This window comes from Aspergillus undulatus, assembly GCF_047715775.1.
Source record: "Aspergillus undulatus strain CBS 261.88 unplaced genomic scaffold BDV17scaffold_4, whole genome shotgun sequence".
In the NCBI taxonomy this organism is placed as follows: Eukaryota; Fungi; Ascomycota; class Eurotiomycetes; order Eurotiales; family Aspergillaceae; genus Aspergillus; species Aspergillus undulatus.
The window spans coordinates 391,702-417,112 of NW_027396608.1; the positions used below are offsets into that span (position 1 = coordinate 391,702).

The window sequence follows — 25,411 nt, forward strand, 5'->3', positions numbered from 1 at the left end:
TTTCCATATACATCGCGAACTTGGTGGCACACTTTTTCCTCTTCGAGTAGGTCTTGGCACGGGTACTGCCAAGCCCATCACATGATTTAGGTACGGCGGCGGGTGCTCATAGATAGGGAAGTTACATGATTATACTTCAGGCATAACTTTACACAACTGCGTTAGATTTATGTGAATGTCCACGGATCAGTTCTTTTACCTCCTCTCTTGGCTTATGTGACATCATGTGTAATCATTAGGTAGGCAGCCAGAAATTCTGGGAATGGAAATACACCGAAACGCAAGTTGTACAAGCAGGCCAATGATGGATGTTTTGGCCCTAAACGGCAAACCTAATACCTACAAATCCAGACGGCCACATAGCCATCAAAATTGCACAGACATGTGCTTGGCCTCGTAGAGAAGGTGTGACACAGTCCCCACCAGTTGGGAAGGCGCGACCTGTGACAACAGCAGCGCGAGATAAGGAGCAACGGACCAAGCTAGGAAGGTGCGACACGGGATAGAGTGTTCCGGAGGAAGGATCGACCATGGCCAGCTGAAAGGGAAAGAGAACGACCGAGCATATGGCCACAACAGGATTTCGGATCGCTAAACGCCGGGCAGCCACTTGCTAGGCTATTGGGGCTGTTGTGTCTGTCCCCGTTTTCGATCATATCGTATGACTATGTAAGTCGGCCACAATTGCAAACCGACGGCACCGACCATCATGCATCCAGCAAAAACCTGGGCTCGCAGAAAGTGTGCTTCTGACAGATCTACCAGGGTTCCTGCGATTGGGGTCCCCGCTAGCGATCCGAGTGAGCTGATTGCCCACATCATGCCCATCCGGGTCCCGAGCATTTTCATATCTGGACAAAGTGCTGGATGTGAGATTATGGATGTGGGCCCGGTCACTAGGACCCCAGTCAGAAAGCCCCAGTAGCAGGCCCACACGATGAAGCCGGCAACGCTCGTTGCAGTAATCCAGGTAAACATAGCGATCGCTGAGGCTGCGACGCATAGTATAAGAATGCAGATTGGTTTGACACGCGACCCAAGGAGGTATGCACTGTCCGACCGAATGCTGAGGCCCCGTTGATGATGGAAAGCATGTAAAAGGAGAGACTTGTTGATGTTTGCAAGACAGTTCTAGCGTAAGAGGCGACGTAGAATAGGGGAATCCAGTACCCAAGCATCACAAGGGTCAAGGAAACCGAGAACAGCATGAATGGGATGTCCTTGAATGCTTTACAATCAATCAAGCTCCGAGCCCCAACCTTCTCGCCTGGTCGACGACATAGCACGGCGCACGTAACGACGGCGAGAAACAGATTGATGAACGCGATGCTGCGGACGGTCCAAGGGAACCCAATTTTCGGCTGGAGCTGCCGGAACATAATTGGAAAGACGACACTTCCGACGCTTGATCCTATCGATGCACAGCCGATGGCAATTGGGCGCTTGGTGGTAAAGTGCGTCGATATGATAACGAGTGATGGAATGTACGCAATGCCTCCGCCAATGCCGACGCAGAATCCTTGGGCAAGAATAACTTGATAGTATTGTGTAGCAAGGCTAGTCATCATCATCCCGAAAACAACCAGAAAGCTTCCCGAGACAATAAGTGGGCGAAGAAAGCCGGTGTCGACGAGGGGGCCAGAGACAATGCCGACCATGACAATCAGGGTGGCTTGAATACTACCTACCCAGGAAATGGCGGAAGGAGACTCATCGGGAAGAAGTGTTGTCTGATAGAATTCTTGGAAAGCACCATAAGTACTGATCAGTCCCCTGAATGACATATTAGTAGGCCTTTTTTTTTACAGTCAGGAGTTTTACCAGGTGTTGACAAAGACGCAGAAGACCGCAACAACACTTAGCCATGGTTCAAAGCCACCATTACGGATTGGCTCCTGCAATGGCACTTGTTGCTGAATCCTAGAGGAGGTTGTTGTGTCCTCAGCTTTCGACTCCAGCGCTTGGTTCACAGATCTAAATCTGTGATGTTCGGGTGCGATACCAGCTTTAGCGGTTGCGGACATATTGATTGGTCCTGCTTTTGTCAAACGCGGCAAAAGCCAAACCCTTATCGTTTTGGATTGATAATCAAAAGGGGCCACGGCAGGGTTAGGAAGGACATTGAGAAAAATGGCACCATTCCCCGCGCGGGGAGTAGATTGAGGCCCCGGACTTGGCGCACGGACGGCGTTGTGGGGGTGTCGGCTATAGAAAAGGACGACATGTTCTTCGGCAGATTCGCCGGCACTTGGCGACGCATAGGGTTGCCCTCCGATTCGTGCAAACTCTCTCCATTCTGGACCATATAGGGCTCTCACGTGGAAGGTGTGGCGGTAATTTGTGTTTTCAAAATAATTACTCTGCCCATGGACCAATCGCACGTCAAGCAGGCCCTGTGCCGCCATGGCTTAGTACAGAGCGCAAAGCCATAACTTGTCAAATAAAAGGCATGTTGTAATACAGATTTTGCCAGATCGCTGCTTGATCAAAGGACTCTATCATCAACGCATCTTCAAGGAGATTGTCTCCTCCATTTTCGACAGACCATGACAAAGGTTCCCATTGCATTGGACCCCCATGGCTGGCCTGTAGGGGGTCTTGGGGGTACGTGCTCGTATGAGGTTGCGGATTGAATGCAGTATACACCATTTGTGCCTGGGATGGCCAGCTAGTCGAAGGTGGTATCACGTCTGACAGTTGCGGGGTGTGTGACGACGGGGTAGCGGGACAGTTGCGGCGGACATGTATTTTGCCAAGGAGAGGGACATTGACGGTTAATTCCTGCTCCTTGGGTGCATTCTCACTGGCGTCTTGCTGTAGCAATTTGCTCAAAGCCCTAAGTGTAGAGGCACCGCGTTCCGCAAAGTCGGAGCCCACTCCGTCTTTCGACTTCTCTTCCATAAGTTCAATTACTTGGGTGACAACGCCCTCGATGCGCGTCTTGTCAATCTGGAAACTCCTCAGATCGGGAGATGGACACGTGTGGGAAAGGAGGAGCAACGAGGCCATGGCCGAAAGCGCTTGGAGATCAAGAAGTTTGAGCGTGAAGAACCCTGAGGGGAGTCTTGACCGAATGAATCGGTATCTATGAGCGAGGTTCTCACACGCGTCCATCATGGCAAGACGACTGTAGAGGTACTCCTCCGTTCTGTCTTGGCGCAGGGCAACTGGTAGATGAGCTTTCATGACAATGCAGTAGTGCACATATTGTACGACGTGGTCAGGCTTCAAATCTTCCGACACATTGATGGCCCACCAAGATTGCGGGAGTTGAGAGGCAAGTTCTCTCGCCTCGCGCGCGATTTCCAGAGCCGAGGTGTACAGCTTGGTCGTTGGGCCTTCGGTAGCACTCAAATCTTCAAGGTCATATATTTTCGGCGTGATATCCATTAAACGACTCAGATAGACTGCCGGCTGAATGGTACCGTTGACTATGAGAAGTTTTGGGGCTTTCAGCTGATAACGCCTGGTATACGGAGGAAGATTGATCAACGTTCCGGACAACCGGTCCACCGTACAGATCAAATCCCAAAGTTCGACCTTTTCTTTCTGGGTGGCCTCTTCCGCGGCACTATTGGTCTTTTTGTAGCGGGCTAATTGTGCCGCCTTCGGCAGTCCCATTAGTTCAGCAAGTGCAATAACATGTCGTAACTTCAACCAGGCCTTCTGAGGATTCCCACGACCCATCTGCCTAATTTTGGATAGGATCAGCGCTCTGTTCACATTGAGATGAATATTTGAAGCCGAAGGGGAGGGGAGACAAAAGAATAGCAATCCTTACAGGCGAATGAATTGTATACACATTCCGAGGCCTTGAAGTGTCCCTGTTAGACGGTCATGGGCTAGTACCAGGTTCTCAACAGTATCTGACACAACATGAGCAAAGTCAACCCGTCGCCGAGAGCTTGAAGACTGAGCCTCTGGGGTTAAGGCTCCTTGAGAGACTTGTTGCGCTGTGATAGCCAGCGTCAGTAGCCAAAGTGTTAGAGAAAGAACATCCACATCTGGTCGGTGCATCTCGTCATAGCGTTCGAGCATTTCCTGATTCGAGATGGGCATGGACGGTTGTGGCAAAATCAAATGAATCATGCTCAGCCAGTCGTAAGTGCAAACCAGCATGCTCGCAGTTTCGTCCTTGGACGGTATAAGTTTTTGCAAGACCGGCCTTATACGCTCCAGGAGATGAGCAGACGCTTTGACTCTGCGCTCTTGGAGTTGTTCGTAGTGCCGCTGCGTGTCGACGCTGAGCCAATCGTTTTGAAAGAGTGAGCGCAGGTGAGAGGGCTCCTCTGCAATAAGGATCTCGGACGGTGTGGATTCTGCATCGGAATCGTCCGAACCGGGGGAGTGGGCCGCGATTGGATCGGTCTGCGTCTGGATAGATGGGTTGCCGCCAAGTTTGACCTCTATGTTGCTGACAACCTTCGTCAACCGACTCACCTGAGACTCGAGTTGGGCAATCCGAAGTCGAGAAGGCAATCGCTGCGCCTGTCGTGGACGGACACTGGACGTCTGGGCAAGGCAAGCGGTGTTGCGTTCAGTGCATTGTCGACAGGTTGGCGCATCCTCCGGAATACGAACGCAGCGAACTTTTCGTCGCCGACCTGCATATCATTAGCCAAGTACTAATCGGGGAAAGACGAAGCTTGTCGGGTCTTAGTGTTAGGCCTACACTCGGCGCACGACTTGGTCCCTTTTCGGAGGGAGGCGGGGCTCTGCGGAGCGAGCATAACACGTGGGGGGGAATCCGATATTCGTCCGATTCGGGATTCGTGGCACCAAAGTGCGTAAGGCGTGCAGCCGGAATAAAATATAACTTGGCCAAGGATGGAGATAGGATGTGAGAGAAGAGAAGGCAACGGACGCGGACGAAACTCAGGCCCGCGGACATCGGACCACGTGAGCTTCGTCACAGGCCATTCCCAACCAGGCGACTCACCACCGTTCCATGCCACTGATCCGGGGCTCGTCAATAGTCTTTTGACCTCTTTGCCTGTGTTACCAGTTTGCGATTGGACCGGAGCTTTTGATCCCGACGATGGGATTTCTCAAAATTCAAATATGCGTTGGCCATCTCGGGATCGCTGGTTACAACCGCCGACCCTGGTCGTTCCTGCTCAGATATAAAGAGCGGAGGGCTCGACAACACCATCACAACAAGCCAGTCCCCAGCTCCCAACCACTTCCACGATAACCATATCCTCCAACTCGACTTCTCGCATTTCGTCTGACACTTGAACGACCTGATACTTCCAGCACCGAATCCACAATGGTTTCACTCGAAAAGCGCGGCGGGCCTTATGCCTCGACTGTTGCTGCTGCAGGAGGACTTCCCAGCAATGTCCCTGATACACCCGTCTCCGCTGTGTTTATTTGTTTGTACATTGCTTTCGCCGCGATCAACATGACAATCCTGCAAAAGAACAACAAAAGAAGCCATAAGTTCATTCTGTCGGGCATGCTTTTTGGCTTCTGTATGGCACGGATCACAACTCTCGTTCTGCGCATCGTCTGGGCAAATCGCCAGCACAACGTCAGGGTTGGAATAGCCGCCAATATCTTAGTTAACGCCGGCGTGCTCCTTGTGGTACGTGTAATACCATAGAACGTCATCTCTTGTGACGGAGTCGTGCTGATAAAGATCCAGTACATAATCAACTTTATCCTTGCCCAGCGAATCCTACGAGCCAAACAGCCCCATATTGGCTGGCATCCCGTCCCCCGCATCGGCAGCAAGGTTCTGTATTGGCTCATACCAGCTGCCCTGATCATGGTCATCGTGGGGACAGTGGTCTCGGTTTATACTCTCAACCCAAACACCCGGTCGGATTGCCGTGACGTGCAACTGACTGCCATCACCTACCTGCTCGTCTTCACCTGCCTTCCTCTCCTTCACATCGCACCAGCAGTTCTACTACCCCGATCGAAGGATGAAGAGACATTCGGGGAGGGCAGTATGCTCGCCAAAGTGATCATTGTGACCATCTCCAGCTGCATGTGCATCCTGATTGCGGGCTTCAAGGCAGGCAGTCTCTGGAGTCCTCCACGTCCGATATCCGACCCAGCGTGGTACCATGGCAAGGCCGTTTTCTACGTCTTCAACTTTGTGCTTGAAATTCTCATTCTGTGCCTGTTGACGTTTGGCCGCATCGACAAGCGATTCCACATTCCCAACGGATCCACCAAGCATGGAGACTACAGCCGACTGGAAAAGAAGGTGTCCGAAGAGCAAGGGATTTCTGCTGAGCCCAAGCCGCAGCATTGATTGTTTCAGTCTATGACGATGAGATGCATATACAGGGATACCACGTATAGATAGATTTCTTAATGTGATAATGCCACTCTCTGTCCACATTGGAGCCCCTGCTGTGTAACTCGGTTGTTTCTAGTATTTCTTTGGAACTTTCATTAGCAATGCATTCGACTAACGCCATCCCATCGCACGGTCGAAGCCCTCGAAAAGGAGGTCGGCGAGTCGGGGGTTGAATCTCCGACCAATCTCAGCCTCGGACTTTTCCTCCGAAATCTCGCACTCCTCGGACGAAACACTTCCACCGAGCGCCCTTTCGCCCTCCAGCTTTATCTCTGATGGTTCTCTTTCCTGGAAAACCTGTATCGGAAGTTAAACGCATCATCCATCGCAGTCTTGCCCCTGGATCGCAGATTTGTCACACCTTTGGCTTTGAGCCTGAAGCTTATCGCTCTTGGCTGGCTGCCTGTACTGCCTCCCCTGAGGAACAGATCAAACGACTCAGTATCGGACCATTGCAGTTGCCTTTAGCTCAGCCGTTGTCTTACTGAACTTCTGTCAAATCACTACCAAATGTTTAAGCCATGGTCGATATTCCTTCTTCTACCCCTCATCGCGCGGCTATGGTCCCACGCCCGCAACCCTGATCAGGCCCCCGATCTCGCAAGCCCACTGCGGCACGGCACGCACGGCCCCTTGCGACCTTTTCCCGGCGAATGACCACAAGAGCATACTACCATCTTGAATATGGATTGATGATGCGCAATTACAAGGATCCATGATCGGAAACGGGAACAATTGCGAGGCGGTACTACGAACCATGTCCCATTGAAGAGCACCCCACGAGGTACGCTGCAGCAGCAGGAGCAGGAGCACCGCGACCGACAGGAGACAGTCAAACCTGCCCTGTGAACGCGAGATGACTCTGCACGATGGTACCGTGTCTCACCAAGAGACCAATCCCAAACGGCGCCAAGGGGCCGTGTTGCAGCGCATCTGCAGCCGTACAAGGCAAACGCTGCAGGAGCCGGCCAATGACACGCCTCCGGAACACTAGATCGATTTTCGCACAGATCGAGAACAATTGAGCTGAACAGTATAAAATGCACGAATTGCCTCGACATATTTGACACTGGTCAAACATGATGTTGCTCCTCGCGCTGTTTCTCGGCCTCGGCCTGGCTGCTGCCCAGGACGACGGTATCACCAGCGACCAATGGCTCATCACTCAAAACACAACAATCTTTTGGCCGACGTCAACGAACTACTTTTACGGTCCGACAACCGGCCCCAGCGCGTCAGCAGTAACGTGCAACGCCGAATGGATTGAATGGGCTATGCGCTCTACCGGCCTATGGTCTCTTGGCGCAACTGCGATCAGCACCTCGCTGGGATCGTACGCCACAAGCGAAGGAGCCTGCCGCACCTCCGTCTCCCCAGAAGCCTGGTCTGATACTCACACTGGTCCGCTGACTACATTGTGTGATGGCAAACCTCGTGCTCTAGGGCCTAGGGAAACGGTGACGCGATATTATCCTGGCACTGGTGATTGCATTACCGGCCAGTCCACGTTCACCCGAACTACGAGCATGTACCGCGAACCAGGCCCATCTCCAGACTGCACTCTCAACACAGAAGTTTGTGCTACCATCTGGTCAACATTCCGGGAACTTTCGAGCTCTTATCGCGATTCTGTCAGTACGACAATCCCAGGAGACACCAACAGCCCCATCAGTCCATGGGATTGTGAAACCGCATCGCGCACGTACCCAGAGGAAAACCCATGCTCAGCCTGCCATTTCCTGCCCGGAACGGCGACTGTATTTTACTGGCCACAGTCCACCGTAGATGGCTCGCTCTGCGAACAGAACGGAACAACCGTCCCGCCCTCAGGCCCCAGCACAGCCATCGTCAACGGACAGACCTTCGTCTCTCCCAGCATATATCTCTCCTTCACGACGATTTATGCCTGGAGCAACCGCCGCGGTCACGCAGGCTTCCAATGCGGTGTCGACCACAGCAACGAGCTCGTCTCCCTCAACCCCTCAACCCTCTCGTCAATCCGATACCACCGCAACGCGCGCTACCCCGTCAGAGGCACATCCTACCCCTTCAACTTTGCCGAGTTCCAGACGCATGAGGTAGGAGAATTCACCCAGTCATTGATCCCATGGGAGCAATATCGCGGTGGCGAGCAGTGTCCGCTATACGATGACGAGGCGTGCTCGATTATCCGTGACGATTATACGCCTTGGGTTAAGATTCCCGAGGAGGTGAGGACGATTGATCCTGGTTGGTCGGTTTGTGATGATGATTGGTATATCCCGCCTGTTACTCTGGTTGCGCTTGATCAGGCGGAGATTACGATTACGCCGACGCCGGAGGTTGAGAGGGTCGAGGTTGCAGAGGCGCAGGAGGGGCTGGCACCGACGAGTACACCGGAGCCGACGAGGGGGTGGTAGATGGTCATGTACGTGGAACGAGTATCTAGTACCTGGCGGTTAGGATTAGCTACGGTTAAAGTGCTAGTGCTCGTATGGGGAGCACAAAAAGGGCGTAACTGCAGAAAAGAAAAGAAAAGAAAAGAAATGGAGGGATGACACTCGTTACACAGTCTCTACTCGCCTATCGCCAGCCTTGGACATGGATGGGTAATAGTACTAAGTAGCCTTTATCCCACAGGACCAGTCACCCAATGGAAGATGTCGACGGGACGAGACACGGTATAGTCGTAAAGCAAGGGCTTGCGTAAGACCAGGGGATCAGACGGGATCAGTTAGAAGAATAATTAAGTGTTCGCAGCTAGGACATGTCGAAAGCCATGTGAGACATTGCACACCTTCTGGCTGTACCCTTGAGCGAATGGCCCGCCCGCTATCCTCAGCTAAGACATAGGCAAATCACAGACATCCCGTCCTTTTCCGTGCTTACTTGGTCAGGATCCTATGCATATATGGAAGCGGCCTGGAGGTTCGTAGTCTGAAAGTATACTGTACATCCATGGGCTAGACCATCCACTGTGCAGTAGATCCGGCCCTTGGGAACCTCTACAAAATTCCAGGTGACTTTGTATCTGCTTTTTGTGTTGTCTGAATATTCATATATCTAGAGTATACTACGTTGTAGGTTTTTGCCTAAACGAATAAATATTGTGTGGTTGGGTACAGTTATCTCAAGGCATGGTCACAGACTGCACTATCCGGCCCGAAAACGTTAGGCGTCGGGCCGAGAAGTCGATGTCTCGACTCTCAAGGAATGGGTCCATCTTTCCAGACATGTTTGTGTTTCTTCGAGGTATTATACCAGGTACCATAGGTTGGCCAGCCGTGCTCGGCGAGACGAATGTCGTAACTTGGAGATTCCTTCGTCCCATTGGCAGGTGCAGCCGATGAGTCACTGCAACGCTTGGAGTCACCTTCCAACGAACACGACCTAACTATAAGACAACACAACGCATGCACCCCTCCGACCGAAACTCTCTCTATCTCCAGAATACATAAAGGATACCAAAATGTCCCGACCCCTAGGCGACCCCGTCACCCTCCCAGCGGCAACCCGCCCCTCCCACACAACCCTCACGGGCCGAACAGTCAAACTCGTCCCATTGACAGTCCAACATGCAGACGACCTCTTCCCTCTAGTAAACAACACCCACCCTGACCAGACATCCCTATGGGACTACATGCCTGCCGAAGGGCCCTACTCCGAATCCGACTTCGCCAAATTCAAGTCAGACATAAGCGCCAAAGCAACCTCAACTGACCCTCTGTTCTTCGCCGTACTCAACATCGACACGCGACATCCACAGGGTGAGGGCGAGGAGGAAAAAGCACTCGGCTACATCGCACTAATGAACATCGTCCCCGACCACCTCAGGCTCGAGATAGGCCACGTCCTCTTCACGAAACCGCTTCAGCGCACGGTCGAGGCGACGGAAGCTATTTACCTACTTCTCAAACACAGCATCGAAGATCTAGGGTACAGACGGGTAGAGTGGAAGTGCAACTCGCTGAATGCGCCGTCGAAAAGGGCTGCCGAGCGTCTTGGGTTCACGTTGGAAGGGGTCTTCAGGCAGCATCTTGTTGTTAAGGGGAGGAGTAGGGATACGGCGTGGCTTTCGTTGCTGAGGGAGGAGTGGTGGGGGATTAGGGATTTGAAGGGGGCGCTGGAGGGGTGGCTTGCGGAGGGGAACTTTGGTGAGGGGGGGAGGCAGCTGAGGAGGTTGGAGGAGTTTAGGTCTGTTTAGACGAGTTTTCTTGTATAGATCGAGTTGTTGTCGGTTGTCGCAATGACCATGAGGCCGCCAAGCGCGCAGGCCGAGCCCGTCAATTGAACCTCGGATCTCCACTTGAAATTAAGGATCAGCAGATGCAGAGCATTTGCTCTTAAAATGACGTTTCTGCCCCTGTGATGTGATCCCCTGTCCGCGGTTACACGTCGGTCTATTATTATGAGCTAGCTCAAGCTCGAGTCTCTACAAATAACCCGACCTCCCTAATTTAACCACCAACAACTCACCACACCAATAAAAAAAAATAAAAAATAAATAAAAAAAAATCAAACAGCAATGTTCATAACAGCCGCAGCGCGCTTCGTCGCCGCAAACCTCAACCCGGCAAACTACATCGGCGGCGTGAGCTTCAACCCATCGGGCGACATTCCTGATCTAGAGGGAAAGGTTGTACTCGTTACAGGAGGTAGGCACAAACTTACGCCCCAGTCCAAGCAGCCATCCCATACTGACAATGATTAAAACCAGGAAATACAGGCCTAGGCAAAGAATCCATCCGGCAAATAATAAAGCACAACCCAGCACACGTCTTCCTCGCCGCGCGGTCCGAAGAAAAAGCAGCTGCCGCAATACACGATCTTGAATCTACCGCGCCAAATGTCAAAATTACTTGGTTACCACTGGACCTCTCGTCGATAGAATCTATCCACGATGGCGCGGAGAAATTCAAGCAACATTCTTCCCGGCTTGATGTCCTCTTGCTTAACGCCGGAGTCATGTCCTTGCCTCCTGGTGAAACGAAGCTAGGACATGAGATCCAACTAGGGACCAACCATACAGGCCATTTTTACCTCACGAATATCCTATTACCGATTTTGTCCCGGACGGCCGAAGAGCCTGGCAGTGATGTAAGAGTCGTGGTCCTAAGTTCAATAGGCCACAATCTCTCCCCATCCCTATCCACAATTCTCGACCAAGAACAACTCAAAAAATGCAACACGCACGCCCGCTACGGCGCCTCCAAGGCCGCAAACATCCTCTTTGCTTCTGAACTATCGCGGCGGTATCCAAGTTTAACGTCCGTCTCCGTACACCCGGGTATCATACTGACGGATCTATATGGCGCCGTGAGCGAGAGCAACCCGCTTGTGCGGGTTGCGTTGAGGGTTCTTGGGGCTTTAACGACGAGGGTTGAGCAGGGAGCTGCGAATCAGCTTTGGGCGGGGTTTGGGGCGAAGAAAGAGCAGTTGGTTAATGGCGCTTATTATGTTCCTGTGGGGATTTGGAAGGCGAGTAATAGGTTTGTGGTTGATGAGGAGGCGGGGAGGGCATTGTGGGAATGGACGGAGAAGGAGTTGGAGAGGGGTGGGGCGAGGCTTTGAATTCTTTTGGAGAATTTTCATGGAATGTTGGATAGTTGGGTTTTGGTCTTGGACTTGGTTTAGTAGAGATGAATATCTAGGTAGTTGGAAAGCCCTGAGTGGTGACGCACATGGCGACCCCGGGTTTTGGGCCCTCGCCACCCAAACTTATACTCGAAGTATAAAGACAATCTTAAGACCACAACTTCCCCGCATCCTAATTCCCCCACACAGGAAAATGTGAACTAAACTGTACATTATACTGCTCATTCCTACTGAGTGGAAACACCATGTCTGAAGGTCAGCTGCACCTCCCCTGATAAATACAGCCGAACTAAGACTAACAAATCAATCTCAATAGACCCCCGCCGCAGAGAACCCTTTCTAGAGCGCATTCTCCAGCGCCGCCCAAGCCACAGCGAAGGCGAGACCTCGAATCTTCAGCGCCGCCCTAGCCTTGGTGAAACCACATCCGCACTCACGCCCGACAAAGAGACGCCCGACCTTGACCCAATGGAGACACTATATAGCAATGAGAGCCAAAGCCAAAGTCACACCCTGGACTTAGGTCATTCTCATTCCCACTCTCTGCATTATTCCGAGTATCAGGGGCAGGACCCCGGTGAGAGGGAACGGCCGCAGATGCTGAGGAGGCAGAGGAGGAGTTCGAAGTTGCAGCGGCTTAGGGATATGCTAAGGAGCGAGGAGGAGCTTGATGAGACGGAGAAGATATATGCTAAGTTGATGTGATGTGCTGTGTGATGCGATGAGACATTTATGTAGTTCCTGCCTGTGTTGGATTCGGGGTTGGGGTTGGATTTTGGTTTGGCTTAGATTGTCTGGGGCTTTGAGAGTTGAGTCCCTCTGCTCCCGATTTGCTGAGGTCTCATGTGTTTTGCTGGTATTATTATTATAAGGGTGAGGTCAAAAGCAACCCCTCGTTTTCTCCCCCTTCCAGCTGTTGGCCTTTTGTCTACTGACGAGGCGAGGCAAGAGCATACAATGTGATATTGAATGATTGGTAATTTGAAGAGGGGATACCTAACCTGGGAGCTATCTCTGTCTCCCCCTATCCTCTTTTGCATTCACTGGCTTTATTTTTTTTGTTTTATTCTTTGTGGTATATATACGCAGATACCTAAATTCCATATTTGTATTCCAATCCATGTCCTCATCCACATTCATGATTTCCATCTATCATATAGAGATGCAAAAGTACTCATGGTAGAGATGTCCTCAGTATCGCCCCCTAAAGCCATCCCATCCCGGCCATGGCATGGGCTTTTGAGCACCAGATGGAAGTCCGCTTACAGATCCTCCTTAACAGGGCCGCCAACAAAAACCCACGGCCTCTCCTCACCATCAAACTCCACGCACTCACTCTCAACAGCCCCCGGCCGATCCGTCCTGCGTTTGATATCAATGACTTCGCAATCGGTGCACTTCTCATCCCTGCAGGCCCCGAACTTGCTCGGCTCCACGGCGTCAGGAGTCTCCGCCCACCCGAGCAACGACGCGTGGTAGCTCTCCGTCACGACATTGTCCTGGTCTAGCTTTATGCAGAGGTCGCCTTGCTTTGGGTCCCAGGAGTAGTTTGTGTCGAAGCCCTCGCGGATTGGGATGGGGCACGAGCCACGGTTTTCGGTGACGATGAAGCCAGAGAATTGGGCGAACGCAGCGGGGGTTAAGGTGAGAAGGACGGGGATGGCAGAGATTGGGGTGGAGGTGAGCTTCATTTTGATTGATAGTGAGGTGGCTTCGTTCGGTTTGCCTTGGGCTTCTTTGATCGTGGTGGGCAATATCAAATCGTAGAGGTCCTTGGTTGTTTGGGGAAACGTTGACTCTGGGAGTAGGTGGGTGGGCGTTTATTTATGCATGCCTCGTCTCCCCGAGACGCACTTGTTCTGATCGTGTGCCTATAGCCAAGTCGCCATAGGTGAAACATCGCTTTGTCCTCGATAACCAATCGGAATCCTTCCACATCCCAACTCGACGATCCCATCTCAGTGTTGGTAAATCAATGGCCATCACAGCCCCTCGACAAGGGATCGACAATTTAGACTCGTTAGTGCAAGGCAGCAACTGAGCCCCGAGATGCCAACTGTCAAACCTAGATGCGTATCTCCAAGGCAGCAGGAAATCGGGGGCCAAATCTGAGATCAACGTGCGGCTGGAAAGTACGATATGGATGAGGTTGGACCTGGAGCCTTTGGTAAGACTTGGTAAAAGGGAAAGTATCCCGAGTCCGTAGTGTATAGTGTACTTAAGTATGCTCCGTGCACTGTAAGGCAGCAGGAAAATCTGCGGCTCCATGTTTATAGGATGAGATGCTGAAAAAGTACAGTGCCAGGGGGCTGTGTCCGTAGTAGCGGGTCGTAAGTTGGAGCCTGAGGCAGTTTGCCGTCTATGGTTGTGACTAGATACATCGTCCCAATACATCCCAGCATACCGGAGGATAATCATGCATAACCCGAGTCTCAATGCTGGCTGAGATGGTTGGTGAGGACGCTACCAGCAGAGCCTTTTCTGGTCCTCTTGTAACTTTCGCATGGAGAATGCAGGAAGCCTGCGAGATTGACTCTGAATGCATTTGACGATGATGTGATGGAAATGGATGTAGGGAAATCAAATAACCGTGAGGATGAAACGATCTTATGCGGAGTTAAACACCTACTAGGTGGGCATTCCTTCGCTCCTTCATAGTACGCCACGGTACCCTGCATGAAGCAGTAGGGAATTTGAGCCCGTGGACCAACTGAGTAGTGCAGTCTAAGACCCAGACGAAATTACTAGAATCGTCATATCCTGGGTCTGGATTCCAATGCGTGGGGATAGATCTTGACGTCTGCTACGATTGGTTCGATTTACTCCGTACGATTAAGTGATGACCACATGCATATACAGCCTCAAAACGAGAATTGGTGCAGTAAACTCATTGACTGCGTATCCCTTGCTAATAAGTTGCAGTTATCCTCCCCGAGCACGTTTAGACGGTACCAGAAGCCGAAACGGCGATCTTCTTGGAGGTAGCACCAGAGCGGGAGCCGAGAGCCTCAACGGCCTTGACGACTTCCTGGCCCTGGACAACCTCACCGAAGACGACGTGGTTGCCGTCGAGCCAGTCGGTGACAACGGTCTGAATTGATTAGTATCACAAAAATTTGGCGCTCAGGCAAGAGACTCACCGTGATGAAGAACTGAGAGCCGTTGGTGTTCTTTCCGGCGTTGGCCATGGAGAGAAGGAAGGGACGGTCGTGCTTCAGGGAGAAGTTCTCGTCGGCGAACTTCTCGCCGTAGATAGACTTTCCACCGGTACCCTAGAAACTCTTAGAATTTGTTTCCCCGTGTTTGTAGGTGTGGACACTCACGTTGCCCTTGGTGAAGTCACCACCCTGGAGCATGAACTGGGGGATGACACGGTGGAAGGGAGAGCCGGCGTAACCGAAGCCGTGCTGGCCGGTAGCGAGCTCACGGAAGTTGCGAGCGGTCTTGGGGACGACGTCGTCGAAGAGCTTGAAAACAATGCGGCCGAGAGCCTCTAGAAGGAGCAAGCGAGTGGTTAGAGAGAAAACAGACGCAGGGAGAGTGGGAAAGCACTCACGGCCATCGGCAGTGACGTCGAAGTAAACGTTAGACATTTTGAGGGTAATTGAGAGGTGCGCTGTGAGTGTAGAGGAGAGAAGAAGAGCTTAGGAAGAGAAGGTCGAGGAAGAAGAGGGGCTGGAGCTGTTTATATCATAAATTGTCGGTGCGGGGCACACGAGAACCCCGCCTTTGTCAGCGAGCTTACCTCACTACACCACAGGCACGTCAACACCAACGCCAGCCAAGCAGAGAGCAAAGAACCTCTAGAGAGCAGATTCCTTGATGGTATTCATTGAAGCTCCAATCAGATACCGAATATTCTGCTGGATCCGTGTCGTGAGCCACCAAGGTGTTTCCATTCGTCCTCTCCAGATCCAGACATCGTCTCGACCGTGAGTTGACAGCGCTGGCTGCGTTACAGCATTATTCGACGAGAATATCTGCTGCAATTCAGACTCCATAGACCGAGCTTGACGTCTTCTAGAGCTTCGGCAGCGTGGTCGAGAACAATTGCTGCCTGCCCCTCCACGCGTCACTGTCAACAAATGCCCCTCCATATCGTTGCCTGAGGCACGAACGCCAAGCTGCTGTCTGATGCCACCTCTCAGTTTTGCGTGCGAGAAGCTCAGACGTCGAAGGCCGAGTACGTGTCTATCGTTGTAGAATTGGACATCATTACTGGATCCACTGAAGAAGATAGTCTTGTTGACTAGCTGCAAGGACGGCAATGTTCTTCGACAAGTACGCGGCTTCTTTTTCGATCCAAACCTTTCGAAGCTTCAATATATAATGGAACGCGCTCCCGGACGGCTGGCTCCACTTTGCCTGGAGAGACGCTTCTTGCTTCTGCCATTTTCATCCTCACTATGACGACCTCGGTCGATACCACTGTGGTCACGATGTTGAGTGCGTCGGCGGAAAAGGAAAAGAAAAAGAAAAGCGGTCTGTCGTTGCATCTGCCATGCGAGCTTGACGTGTGTTAATGCGAGGGGAGTCTTCCTCCTTGCATTTGCGCCATTCTATTGCCAATCATCCCCCCTGCTTATACCACTGACGTGATGACGCATGGGACATCTCTTTGTGGAAACCGATAACCCGTTCTCGTGACTGGAATTGCTAGACTGCTGGTTAAATTTGCCATCGCGCTGGGGAGGAGCGTGCCCCGGTTGACTTGAGATGGCCTACTGAACCATTCTGAGCAGCTCGATTGTTCCTTCTCCCAACCCCACAATCACGCTTGCCGAACTGCGTCAAGACCTTTTCCAGAAGCCAAAACCAACCTGTCTACACAATGCCGACGCTCCTAAGGGTTCTGGAGGATGGAGAGCAGGTGCCCAGAACAGCATCGCAGAAGATTGCGCTGAGGCAGGCTGTGGAAGTGTACTTCTCCTGGGACGATTGCGGGGGATTTACGGATGAGAGGGTGGGGGTACTGCCGGACGCTGAGATTAGGGAGTTGGAAACACTTGGGCCTTTTGATGCGCCTCTGGCGTCCTGATTGCCGGGGGCTTCTTATACATAGTTACCTGTCCCCACTTAGTAAACAATACATTTCCCATTCACAGAGACATTCACAACTCCTGGTCATATCCTCTCCAATTCACTGTCCTTTATCTCCTGACCCATCTATCCACCGCTCGCTCAAGTTTGCCCTCTCTTCGCCTTTCTGTAGGATGCAAGCCACAGCGGCGAAGTCCACTCCGACCAGGGCCTGCATCCTGCATCCGGAGCGGCATCCTCAACTTTCCAACCCCGCCTTTCACAAAATTTAGCATCTCGATCTGAACTGCATCTCTCCACGGCTGTACTCTGTACAACATGGCGCCAAATACACAGACCGGCGTCGGAGTGATCCCTATACACTACCAAGACACAACCCTCGACAATGAACCCCAGCCTCAGCACCCCAAGCTCCTACCTCTTTGGTGGACAGTGGGAAACCCCTGGTGGCGGCGCTCAAGGTAAGGAGCCCTTATTTATCCTCTATACTCTAATACAAGACATTGCCTAGGCTGCCTGTCACCTAGTTACCTCGTCACCCTCCTCCTCTTCAACACAACCTCCTTCATCCTCCCCGCGCTCTACAGCACGCTCGTGAACGTCTGGATTGTGCACATCGACTCTTTCATCGTCATAACAACACAGGTGTACACGTATATCGGCACCGTAGCGAAAGTCCTAGACGAGGGATTGGCAAGGGCTGTATGGGTGACCATCGCGGATAATACTGCGCGGTCGTTCAGTGCCCGTCTGGGACTAACTCATACCCTCCTCGCTTTCCAGTCCTTGCTAGATCTGATAATGAGCCTTGCATTCGCCGGCGCAGCTCGACAGTTCGCATCTGCGTTTGTGCCCCGCGAGAACAGGGAAAAAAGTATATCTTATGTAAGGGTCAGTGCGTTTGCGGTCGCGAATGCGACTAGGGCGCTGGGTAAACCTGTTGTCCTCTTGTGATTAAGTTCTGTGAATGTCGTTGTTGATATCGTGCTGGATTTGCTGCTTATTTCGGGGTTTCATGTTGGGCCTTACGTGCCGGGGTTATATATCCAGGCTGGGATTCGGTTAGCTTGTGATATGCATGCTGCACTTGTGGGATTGGGATACCCTCACGTTACGACGAGTATACGCCGAGATGCGAATGGCAGTGAGCGCAACATACCCTGGCTCTGGCCCTGAAAATGGACCTGGACCAGCGAGCAACCAAGCCTATCCGCATTCCTGATCCTGTTCAATCCAGGCTCGATAAGATTCATCGAATCCGCCGTCCGAGATTCGCTCTACCTCTGGCTCGTATTAGGCGTCGTCGCGATGTCAACTGATTACGCTACGGCGTGGGGCGTCTTATCGACGATCCGATAGGGTCTGATCATAGTCCCTGTTCTGGCGTTGGAGGCCACAAGATTAGCGTTTGTGGGTCATGCTTGGGGTGAGGTGAAGGTGAGGCCTGGGTCTGGGCCGTGGTCTGGAAGGGATGAGAATGAGACGTGGTCGTGGGGGAGTCCTTATGGTATGTTCTACCATATCCTATCCTAATCCTATTGCTACAAGGGCTGTAAATACAGCAGGCCCACTAATGCTAATGTCATGATGTATATAGTGGTGACCCGTCCAGCCCTCCTCTCCGTGGCAATAGCCCTGATGGTCGAAATCCCCCTGCTGATATTCATGTCTCTGTACGGCCGTAGATCCTTCGCCTTCTACCTCAGCTAGCCAGAACATGTTTCTGAGATTGTTGCGCCTATGTGGCGTACTATCGACTGGTAGGTTCTCCCTCTTACTCTCTACCACGCCATATTGCGCTCACGTCCGCGTCTCAAAGCTATGGGCTCGATAATGCGTGGACGTACTATGGGTTGGTATTTGGTGGGGAGGTGGGTTGGGGGGGGGGGGGGGGGAATTTAGTGTTTTCGTTTGTGGAAATACTCACCATTGATGGCGTGTCGGTTTGGAGGTTCAGGAAAGGGAAGTTGGGGAGTAAGGGGATTTGATATGGGATAGCGGTATTGGATGTGAAATTGGGGGATGCATTTTTGAGTACTGCAATTGAGCTTGGGGTCGATAGACACTGCTGGCACACCGCACTTTGTAGGCACAGCCCTAATTATTCTTCCTCCCCCTCAACATCAGAATATGAGCAAGCGCCCAATCCTGATCATTCGCATAAGGGTCGTTATAATGCCCCGCCCGCCCATCAACTGTAGTCGGATAGATAAAAGCGCAGTGCCCCCTTCCATCTCCATCAAACAGCACCAGGTTCCCCCTCAGTATCCCCTCCGCCCTAGCCTCCCACCCCTTCTCCCCCGTAGCCTCACCATAGAGCTGCATGGCAATAGCAGTCAACGTACTCCAGTAGTGAGGGAAAGTATCGCCCCACATCCTATCCTTGCCAAACCAGTATCCGTCCCAGTGTCTGATGGCGATGTCATGGAGATGGAAGTCTGGTTGGCGGCCTGAGAATGCTAGTAGACGGTCGAAGTGGCCCTTTGCTGCTGTAAGCCACGTTGTGTCGTTTGTGGCGTGGTAGAGCTCAAGTAGGATTATTGCAGCCGGCGCGACGATGGATTGTTCGTAGTTTACTTCAGACGCTGGGTAGTTTTCTGCGAGTTCTGCGATGCGCTTGCCGTGGGCGCTGAAGAGGGATAGGAGGCGGTTGTAAGCTACTTTGTTCTCAACGCCGGGCGAGTTGAAGTACGAGAGGCTCTCGATTATGGGAAGATTGATGGGGTAGTAATCGAGTGCTGTGTCCTCCTGATAGAACCGCTTGATTGTCTGAAGAAGACGATCACTAGGGCTGGCCGTGTAATTCCCATGGCTTGTCACAACTTCATTCCCTAGCTTGGCCATTAGAAGATGCAGCTGCATTGCCCAGGGGAAGTTGTATAGCCTCAATAATCCATCCGTGGCGCCAATAGGCCAGGACCGGACGTACCCATCGGGTTCCTGCAGTTTGTTGATGACATAGTTGTAGTAGATTCTCAGAGAATTTTCGACATCGGCGTCTTGGTTGTCTAGTAGCCACCGCGCAGCAAGCACGCCCATGCCCAAGCGTTCCCGGGCGGTGTTTCTGTCCGAGGAAGTGCTAAAGGTGACAATCGCTTCCATTTCGTTGTCATAGACTGCATATGCACCTGCTTTTGATTGATCAGTAAAGTCGGTGGCGAGTTGCTGCTTGGTGGTGATGAACTCGACGCGGCTGTCGATGAGATCGTCGATATCTGGAACCACGTTTAGGACGACGGTTGAGTTGGTCCCTTCAACTGTAAATGTGATCTCTTGCTCGCCTATAGAGTCCGTTCGAATGGACGTCATGTATGAACCATCCCCGGCGTCTTCGAATGTCAACCCCTCCGATGCCAAGTCTTTGACTCTTTGCCCTGACACCGTCAAGTTAACAGTCTGTCCATGAAAAGCAGTCCACTTATCTGCTTTGATATGAAGGAATTGCGACGACCGCTCAATAGCCCCTTCGAAGAACTCGTCCCAATCCTCATGCCAAAACAAACTCCAACACAACCTGCGTTCCTCTCCGCCTTCTAATGCCGGAAAATCCGGATGTAGGAGGAAGAAGCCCCGCGTGTTCGATAAAGTGACTGGACTCCGGGCTTCGATGCTATACCCACTCAACGAACCTTCCGTAAGAACGAGACCAAGATGCGGACCGCGCAGTCCCATGCGCGTCAGCTTTACCCACGATGAAGAACCACCGTTTGCCCATACATGTGCGTGGGCGCGGTTCTCCAGCACATCGGCTGTGCTCGTGTAGTGGTCATTGAAGGGGGTATATATGCCAATTGATTCGGTACCTTCTTCATGAAGAGTTAGGAGGTCGTTGCCGGTATTTGTGAATGTGTAACATTCTTGTAAGCTATTCGTCTCCGAATCAAGGGTCCTCGATGCATCCACCGTTACACCGTCAAGAGTGTACGTTGCAGTGATTGAATCGTTGGTGATGGCGATGTCTGGATTATGACTTGCCCAGAATGTGCGATGTAATGGACCTAGGTCGACGTAGCCCAACCCCCATCTACTCCCGGTGGGCTGCCAGGGTGTATTTTCGGGACCACTGATCCAGCTCATGGATGCATTGTCTCGGGGATGAGCAATTGACAGGAGCGCTCCGGTGGTGGTGTCAACGCCGATACGGAAATCACTGGATTGTATGTACCGCGTGGTCCCAGTGGCAGTGGCACTAGCCAGGAAAAGGATGAAGGACAGGAAGATATCACGCCACATTTTTTTTTTTTTTGAACTGGGCCAAACACGCAAGCTCACGGTGAGAGTCGAACTAATAAGCGAATATTCCGCTTCGAGTGTCGCGGACTATTCGCTGGGTTATCAGAGGGTAGCCCTATTTAGTCACGGCGGCTCCTGATTTATATGCAGGTCTCGTGGAACATCACCCCGAGCCATTCCACCGATGTACACATAATACAATAGCTCCTAGTCCGTCATTGGTCCTCTAGGCACATCAAGCCAGGGTTCTTTCTTGGTATGGAGATCGGGAAAACTGCATGCGGGGAAGCCTGACGATCCGTGCTTGGCCGCAACAGCAGCTTGGGGTATTCGCCTCGACGTCCGCAAATTGCAACGGTAGGGCTGGCCAGCGCAGTATCTGATTGACTGTCCCTTATCGGAAATTTACACTCGGGAAGCTGCTCATCATTGTCGGAGCCTCAGTCAGTAAGAATGTGGTATTATGACCCGATGATCGAGCCGGTTGACATGGATCCTAGGAAAGAGATACTAGGTCAAAGCCAGGAAGAGTAACCGGACTCCTGGGATTCAGATCAGGAAGGTGCCTAGGCCACCGCACTCGCCTTGGCCAGTGGGAAGTGATGTGGTGCATCTAGTCAAGGAAGGCGCGACCCTCGTCCACACAGGGAAAGGTAGGAAGGAACGATTGAAAGCCCAATTTTACATATTGCTTCTGCTGGCCTTAGTAAATTAAAGCACTAAAGTAGCTATTATATGGACCTTTGGCTGTACCTTGAGCAGAGTCGCCTGTCCGGAGCCTGGAAAGGTCTTGAGATCGAGCGTAAACACTCGCCGTACAAATTCTACCAGTTTAACTGCTAGAATTCAGGATCAAGTGGTCGTGAGAGAAGGTTTCTTTGGAGGACACCACATGCCAGTCTCAGGGCTACCTTATGAACTGAAGGCGTACCCGTGAATCACCAGGGCAGAAACTTCACATTCACCTTCACTCAACTTCAACACACAGAATATAAAAACTCTGTCTACCACCAGATCTCTATTAGCCCCGTCTTTATATCTCATTCCACAATCATCCTTGCGTGTCGGCTACTTGTCCTGTTTACCTAACTGTTCGCCACTTGTCGTGTTTACTCCTCACAATGGATACGGAAATGTCCCTCCCCATGGAGCTCCTAGTCCAAGTCCTCCAGATCATAGGCGATAGTCTTCCCCTAAAAGACGTGTTTGCAGCCCGCCGCGTAAACAGTATGTTATATCCCCTGCTCATGTACTTGCCGTAAAACAGGCAAGCAAGCTAATGTTTGTCCACTACAGCATTCTTCGCCGATGAGCTGACCAAACGCATCCTCCGAAACGACCGTCTCGAAAGTGAAGGGTTCGGGTGCAACAAGGACGAAACCAGAAGAGCTAGTCGTGCCTGGGCTCGCTGCCCAAAATCCCTGAAGATGACGTACCTGCGCTTCAAGCTCGACCAGCACGCCACTAGCCCTTCCGGTTTCTCGAACGCCATTATGGAGTTATCCGGACACGGTGAGACCCAAGGGGTCCTCCCGGAGGGAAAAGGTGCTCTTGTAGGAAAGCTTTTGGAAGGCGTCACGGCAACCTATGTCCTCAATTTCCCCTTTTTCGTCTCCGGCTCCAACCCGATGCCAACAATCGGCGATGTCAAGGCCGTGAAGCAGTCCTACGAAGCACTCTTGACAATCAGCGCTGTGGAGCGGGGCGACAATGTAGAATTCGCTAGACTTGTTGTGACCGGTGCCAATATTACAGAAAAGTGTCATCTCTTCCAGCTCACCCCCATCGTCTGCGTTGCGCAGAGGGGAACCGCCGCGATGGCCTCGGTTAGCGTTGGGCAGCTTGGTTCTTTCAAATCGCCGGCTCTCCGCAGTTGTTCCATGGTCTTCCACATTTCTGCTGCTAACAGAAACAAAGCCGCGTTGAAGGTCTGGCTCGCGGAGATGCGCAAGGACCCTGAGGCAAAGCCTGAGACTTGTCTGCAAACTGAGCTCACCAGGCTAGCTAAGCGCGGAGACCTGAAGATGCTTAAATTCCTTCTGACACTGTGTAATGAAGCGGAATTGCGCGGGCGGTACAAGGCGTTTGGTCATGCAGTCAAAGGAGGGTTTGTGGAGTGCGTCAAGCACCTTGTCAATTTTCCAGGCTTCGAGACTATTTTGGCGGAGAAACTGTGCTCTGAGCATCCGTTGCGTTTGGCTATGCGGTGTGATCAAAAGGAGAAGCGAGATGCGATGATCATGGTTCTTCTCGCGGCTGGGTTTGACTTGGATGTGACGATTCGGCCGGCCACTAAAGCTGAACTACTGGGTAATGTTTCTGGTGCTGCTCAAGGCCATAACAGCGGCGACGTCGATGACGGTGGCAATGTGGAAAATGATGATGAGGACGATGCAGCGGACTCGGATTCGGATGAAGAAAAGGCTGGTGCCAGAAACCCTGAACCATTCATGGTCGTCAAGCTGTCTCAGCTCCATCCTCGCTGATCGACCTGGCACGTAGGCCTACTAAGATCTTGTCAAATCGTATCCCCTTATTTCCTTCTTTTAAAAATGTATCTCGAACAAGATTCGGTTTCTCCCTAGCGGTGTAGCTTCTCTTTCCAATTGGACCCTTCCCTGCCTGGCTCGAAACATCTCCCCTAGGGTCAGCAACGCACGAATGGCCTGTCTGTGTAGATATACAAGGGGTGATAAATCCATGCGTACTACCCACAGGCTGCTTCCGGCTTTTAGTGCTTTATGCTACAGGTTATTACTAATGCCTCACCAAAAGGGGACCGATTGTCATTCACAAGCTTCTTCATCGCTCTGACCTCGACCCGAATCAGCAGGAGTTCCAGGCAGCTCTTCGGGAAGATCTGGAGCTCTGCGGTGTCTTATTAATGGCGTACAACTTGCCCATCTTGTGTATATTTCCTGGGTACGTGGTCACTACTCTGGGTCTTCAGTCAAAGCGCACTTACAGAGGTTGCGAGGGTGGAAAGCGGCGAGGAACCAGCGAGAGTTGAGTAGGTACAGAAAGGCGGCTGTGCTAAGTAAATAAGGAGGCTCAAATGGGTCATTTGCAATCCATGGCATACTCACTCACTGGCTCCTGAAAGCGTTCCCATTTACTCATCGTGTCTCATCAAAAATACTATTCTTCTTTGTACCCCACCCTCATGTCCTGTTTTAATGAAAACAGCTTTTTATTCATAGTCCATAGCAATTCAAGCCGCCTTGTATCACAGATTCTGTTGAGAGACTCATAACGACCGCCACCATGTCATGATCCCGAAGTGCTTGCTGTATGGTGTGCTAGCTAGAAGACCTACTGGTCTTTCCGTTGCGCCTTCCGGTGCAGTGGACTGAATCACAAAGCTAGCGTGCATCCTCCCACGCCAACCTTGAGTTTCGACATCCTAGTGGCTCTTATCTTGACCGACAGAGAGGACAATCAAAGAGAGATAGCATGACTAAAATCTTTGTTACCTTTGTTACATCAAAGGCTGCACAGGTGCTTGAGGCGCTAGGAATCTGTGAATTGAGCAAACTCGAAACCCAGTCATCCTGCATGTCCTTCACTCAGGGTGTCAACCTGCACAAGTAAAAATGAACTATTCCATGAAACCGCTCATGGCACTTGAGACAACTGTAGTTTAAAGTGTCATGCTTTCGCACATTTGTAGCACCTGCCTTTCATATTTTCATCCTTTCTCTTCCCATAAGCCTAAAATACTACGAAGACCATTTCACAAATGGAAATGCTTCCAGTCGAGATATTTGATACGGTGATGAGGATTGCCGTTGATCAGAACCCACCTGAGGATACGCTAAGTGCAAGACTGGTGAACTGTGAGTTCTCCCCTAACCCAATCAAACAATTTGTTTAAATAAACATCTCAAAGATTACTGGCAAGCTGCTTTAATTCAGATGTCTTCAAAAGAACCATGTTCGCAAACCTGATCAGCAGGCCCCCGTCTTGAGGAAGGAATGGCCTTTGACAAGCCATACCAGGTCCAAGACGACAGATGGCATAAGTTTCCGCGTCGACTAATGAGTCCTTACTTCAAGCACAAACTCAAGCAGCACGAGAGGGAGCCCTGCAGCTTTTCCATACGGACCCACACGATGCTGGAGGCCGCTGGACTTACCTACAACGACAACGGCAATGACAGCGAAAACTCCCAAAAGCGTGACGCCCTGCTTAAGAATGATCTTCGAAGCGGCAACAGGCGATCAACACATCTCCGGAATCCTATTCGGCGC

At 51.7% G+C, this 25,411-nt stretch overlaps 11 protein-coding genes across 11 annotated transcripts; 6 read left to right on the top strand and 5 right to left on the bottom strand.

Moving 5' to 3' along the window:
* Window positions 1-618: 618 nt before the first annotated feature.
* Window positions 619-4,730, bottom strand: BDV17DRAFT_279323 (major facilitator superfamily domain-containing protein; the record flags this gene model as incomplete). Its single annotated transcript, XM_073759698.1, has 6 exons — window positions 619-992; window positions 1,061-1,773; window positions 1,822-1,920; window positions 2,462-3,691; window positions 3,782-4,604; window positions 4,673-4,730. The coding sequence occupies 6 exons, from the start codon at window positions 4,728-4,730 to the stop codon at window positions 619-621; spliced, it is 3,297 nt and encodes a 1,098-aa protein (XP_073619858.1).
* A 350-nt stretch (window positions 4,731-5,080) lies between these two features.
* On the top strand, window positions 5,081-6,427 carry BDV17DRAFT_145447 (uncharacterized protein). Its single transcript, XM_073754381.1, has 2 exons — window positions 5,081-5,587; window positions 5,648-6,427. The coding sequence occupies exons 1-2, from the start codon at window positions 5,270-5,272 to the stop codon at window positions 6,263-6,265; spliced, it is 936 nt and encodes a 311-aa protein (XP_073619859.1). The 5' UTR covers window positions 5,081-5,269; the 3' UTR covers window positions 6,266-6,427.
* Window positions 6,428-7,232: 805 nt separating this feature from the next.
* BDV17DRAFT_145450 (uncharacterized protein) lies at window positions 7,233-9,453 on the top strand. The gene has a single exon (XM_073754382.1). The coding sequence runs from the start codon at window positions 7,393-7,395 to the stop codon at window positions 8,710-8,712; it is 1,320 nt and encodes a 439-aa protein (XP_073619860.1). The 5' UTR covers window positions 7,233-7,392; the 3' UTR covers window positions 8,713-9,453.
* Window positions 9,454-9,510: 57 nt separating this feature from the next.
* Window positions 9,511-10,657, top strand: BDV17DRAFT_145554 (GNAT family N-acetyltransferase). The gene has a single exon (XM_073754383.1). It carries the CDS (start codon window positions 9,762-9,764, stop codon window positions 10,494-10,496), a length of 735 nt encoding a protein of 244 aa, XP_073619861.1. The 5' UTR covers window positions 9,511-9,761; the 3' UTR covers window positions 10,497-10,657.
* Window positions 10,416-11,998, top strand: BDV17DRAFT_145558 (uncharacterized protein). Its single transcript, XM_073754384.1, has 2 exons — window positions 10,416-10,947; window positions 11,010-11,998. The coding sequence occupies exons 1-2, from the start codon at window positions 10,818-10,820 to the stop codon at window positions 11,861-11,863; spliced, it is 984 nt and encodes a 327-aa protein (XP_073619862.1). The 5' UTR covers window positions 10,416-10,817; the 3' UTR covers window positions 11,864-11,998.
* Window positions 11,999-13,149: 1,151 nt separating this feature from the next.
* BDV17DRAFT_287391 (uncharacterized protein) lies at window positions 13,150-13,578 on the bottom strand (the record flags this gene model as incomplete). Its single annotated transcript, XM_073761165.1, has 1 exon — window positions 13,150-13,578. One exon carries the CDS (start codon window positions 13,576-13,578, stop codon window positions 13,150-13,152), a length of 429 nt encoding a protein of 142 aa, XP_073619863.1.
* A 911-nt stretch (window positions 13,579-14,489) lies between these two features.
* BDV17DRAFT_252639 (peptidylprolyl isomerase) lies at window positions 14,490-15,583 on the bottom strand. The gene is made up of 4 exons (XM_073756572.1): window positions 15,444-15,583; window positions 15,211-15,380; window positions 15,028-15,159; window positions 14,490-14,978 (listed from the first exon to the last, which is right to left on the bottom strand). Exons 1-4 carry the CDS (start codon window positions 15,478-15,480, stop codon window positions 14,829-14,831), a joined length of 489 nt encoding a protein of 162 aa, XP_073619864.1. The 5' UTR covers window positions 15,481-15,583; the 3' UTR covers window positions 14,490-14,828.
* Window positions 15,584-16,994, bottom strand: BDV17DRAFT_252642 (uncharacterized protein). The gene is made up of 2 exons (XM_073756573.1): window positions 16,148-16,994; window positions 15,584-16,070 (listed from the first exon to the last, which is right to left on the bottom strand). The coding sequence occupies exons 1-2, from the start codon at window positions 16,284-16,286 to the stop codon at window positions 15,691-15,693; spliced, it is 519 nt and encodes a 172-aa protein (XP_073619865.1). The 5' UTR covers window positions 16,287-16,994; the 3' UTR covers window positions 15,584-15,690.
* A 251-nt stretch (window positions 16,995-17,245) lies between these two features.
* On the top strand, window positions 17,246-18,915 carry BDV17DRAFT_279328 (uncharacterized protein; the record flags this gene model as incomplete). Its single annotated transcript, XM_073759699.1, has 8 exons — window positions 17,246-17,388; window positions 17,455-17,869; window positions 17,978-18,037; window positions 18,125-18,258; window positions 18,328-18,434; window positions 18,525-18,608; window positions 18,642-18,687; window positions 18,747-18,915. 8 exons carry the CDS (start codon window positions 17,246-17,248, stop codon window positions 18,913-18,915), a joined length of 1,158 nt encoding a protein of 385 aa, XP_073619866.1.
* A 31-nt stretch (window positions 18,916-18,946) lies between these two features.
* On the bottom strand, window positions 18,947-21,256 carry BDV17DRAFT_299517 (uncharacterized protein). Its single transcript, XM_073763887.1, has one exon. The coding sequence runs from the start codon at window positions 21,158-21,160 to the stop codon at window positions 19,025-19,027; it is 2,136 nt and encodes a 711-aa protein (XP_073619867.1). The 5' UTR covers window positions 21,161-21,256; the 3' UTR covers window positions 18,947-19,024.
* A 1,025-nt stretch (window positions 21,257-22,281) lies between these two features.
* On the top strand, window positions 22,282-23,646 carry BDV17DRAFT_287395 (uncharacterized protein; the record flags this gene model as incomplete). The annotated part of the gene is made up of 2 exons (XM_073761166.1): window positions 22,282-22,387; window positions 22,457-23,646. 2 exons carry the CDS (start codon window positions 22,282-22,284, stop codon window positions 23,644-23,646), a joined length of 1,296 nt encoding a protein of 431 aa, XP_073619868.1.
* Between the last annotated feature and the right edge of the window lie 1,765 nt (window positions 23,647-25,411).

Excerpts from the sequence above, each read along its gene's own strand:
- BDV17DRAFT_145554 (XM_073754383.1), top strand. The coding sequence starts at position 9,762 with ATGTCCCGACCCCTAGGCGACCCCGTCACCCTCCCAGCGGCAACCCGC.
- BDV17DRAFT_252642 (XM_073756573.1), bottom strand. The coding sequence starts at position 16,286 with ATGAAAATGGCAGAAGCAAGAAGCGTCTCTCCAGGCAAAGTGGAGCCA. Across the intron at positions 16,071-16,147 it reads TGTCGAAGAACATTGCCGTC|TCGGCCTTCGACGTCTGAGC; the intron begins CTTGCAGCTAGT and ends ATAGACACGTAC.
- BDV17DRAFT_252639 (XM_073756572.1), bottom strand. The coding sequence starts at position 15,480 with ATGTCTAACGTTTACTTCGACGTCACTGCCGATGGCC. Across the intron at positions 15,381-15,443 it reads CGACGTCACTGCCGATGGCC|AGGCTCTCGGCCGCATTGTT; the intron begins GTGAGTGCTTTC and ends TGCTCCTTCTAG. Across the intron at positions 14,979-15,027 it reads GCTCTCAGTTCTTCATCACG|ACCGTTGTCACCGACTGGCT; the intron begins GTGAGTCTCTTG and ends TAATCAATTCAG.
- BDV17DRAFT_145447 (XM_073754381.1), top strand. The coding sequence starts at position 5,270 with ATGGTTTCACTCGAAAAGCGCGGCGGGCCTTATGCCTCGACTGTTGCT. Across the intron at positions 5,588-5,647 it reads ACGCCGGCGTGCTCCTTGTG|TACATAATCAACTTTATCCT; the intron begins GTACGTGTAATA and ends ATAAAGATCCAG.
- BDV17DRAFT_145558 (XM_073754384.1), top strand. The coding sequence starts at position 10,818 with ATGTTCATAACAGCCGCAGCGCGCTTCGTCGCCGCAAACCTCAACCCG. Across the intron at positions 10,948-11,009 it reads GGTTGTACTCGTTACAGGAG|GAAATACAGGCCTAGGCAAA; the intron begins GTAGGCACAAAC and ends GATTAAAACCAG.
- BDV17DRAFT_145450 (XM_073754382.1), top strand. The coding sequence starts at position 7,393 with ATGATGTTGCTCCTCGCGCTGTTTCTCGGCCTCGGCCTGGCTGCTGCC.
- BDV17DRAFT_299517 (XM_073763887.1), bottom strand. The coding sequence starts at position 21,160 with ATGTGGCGTGATATCTTCCTGTCCTTCATCCTTTTCCTGGCTAGTGCC.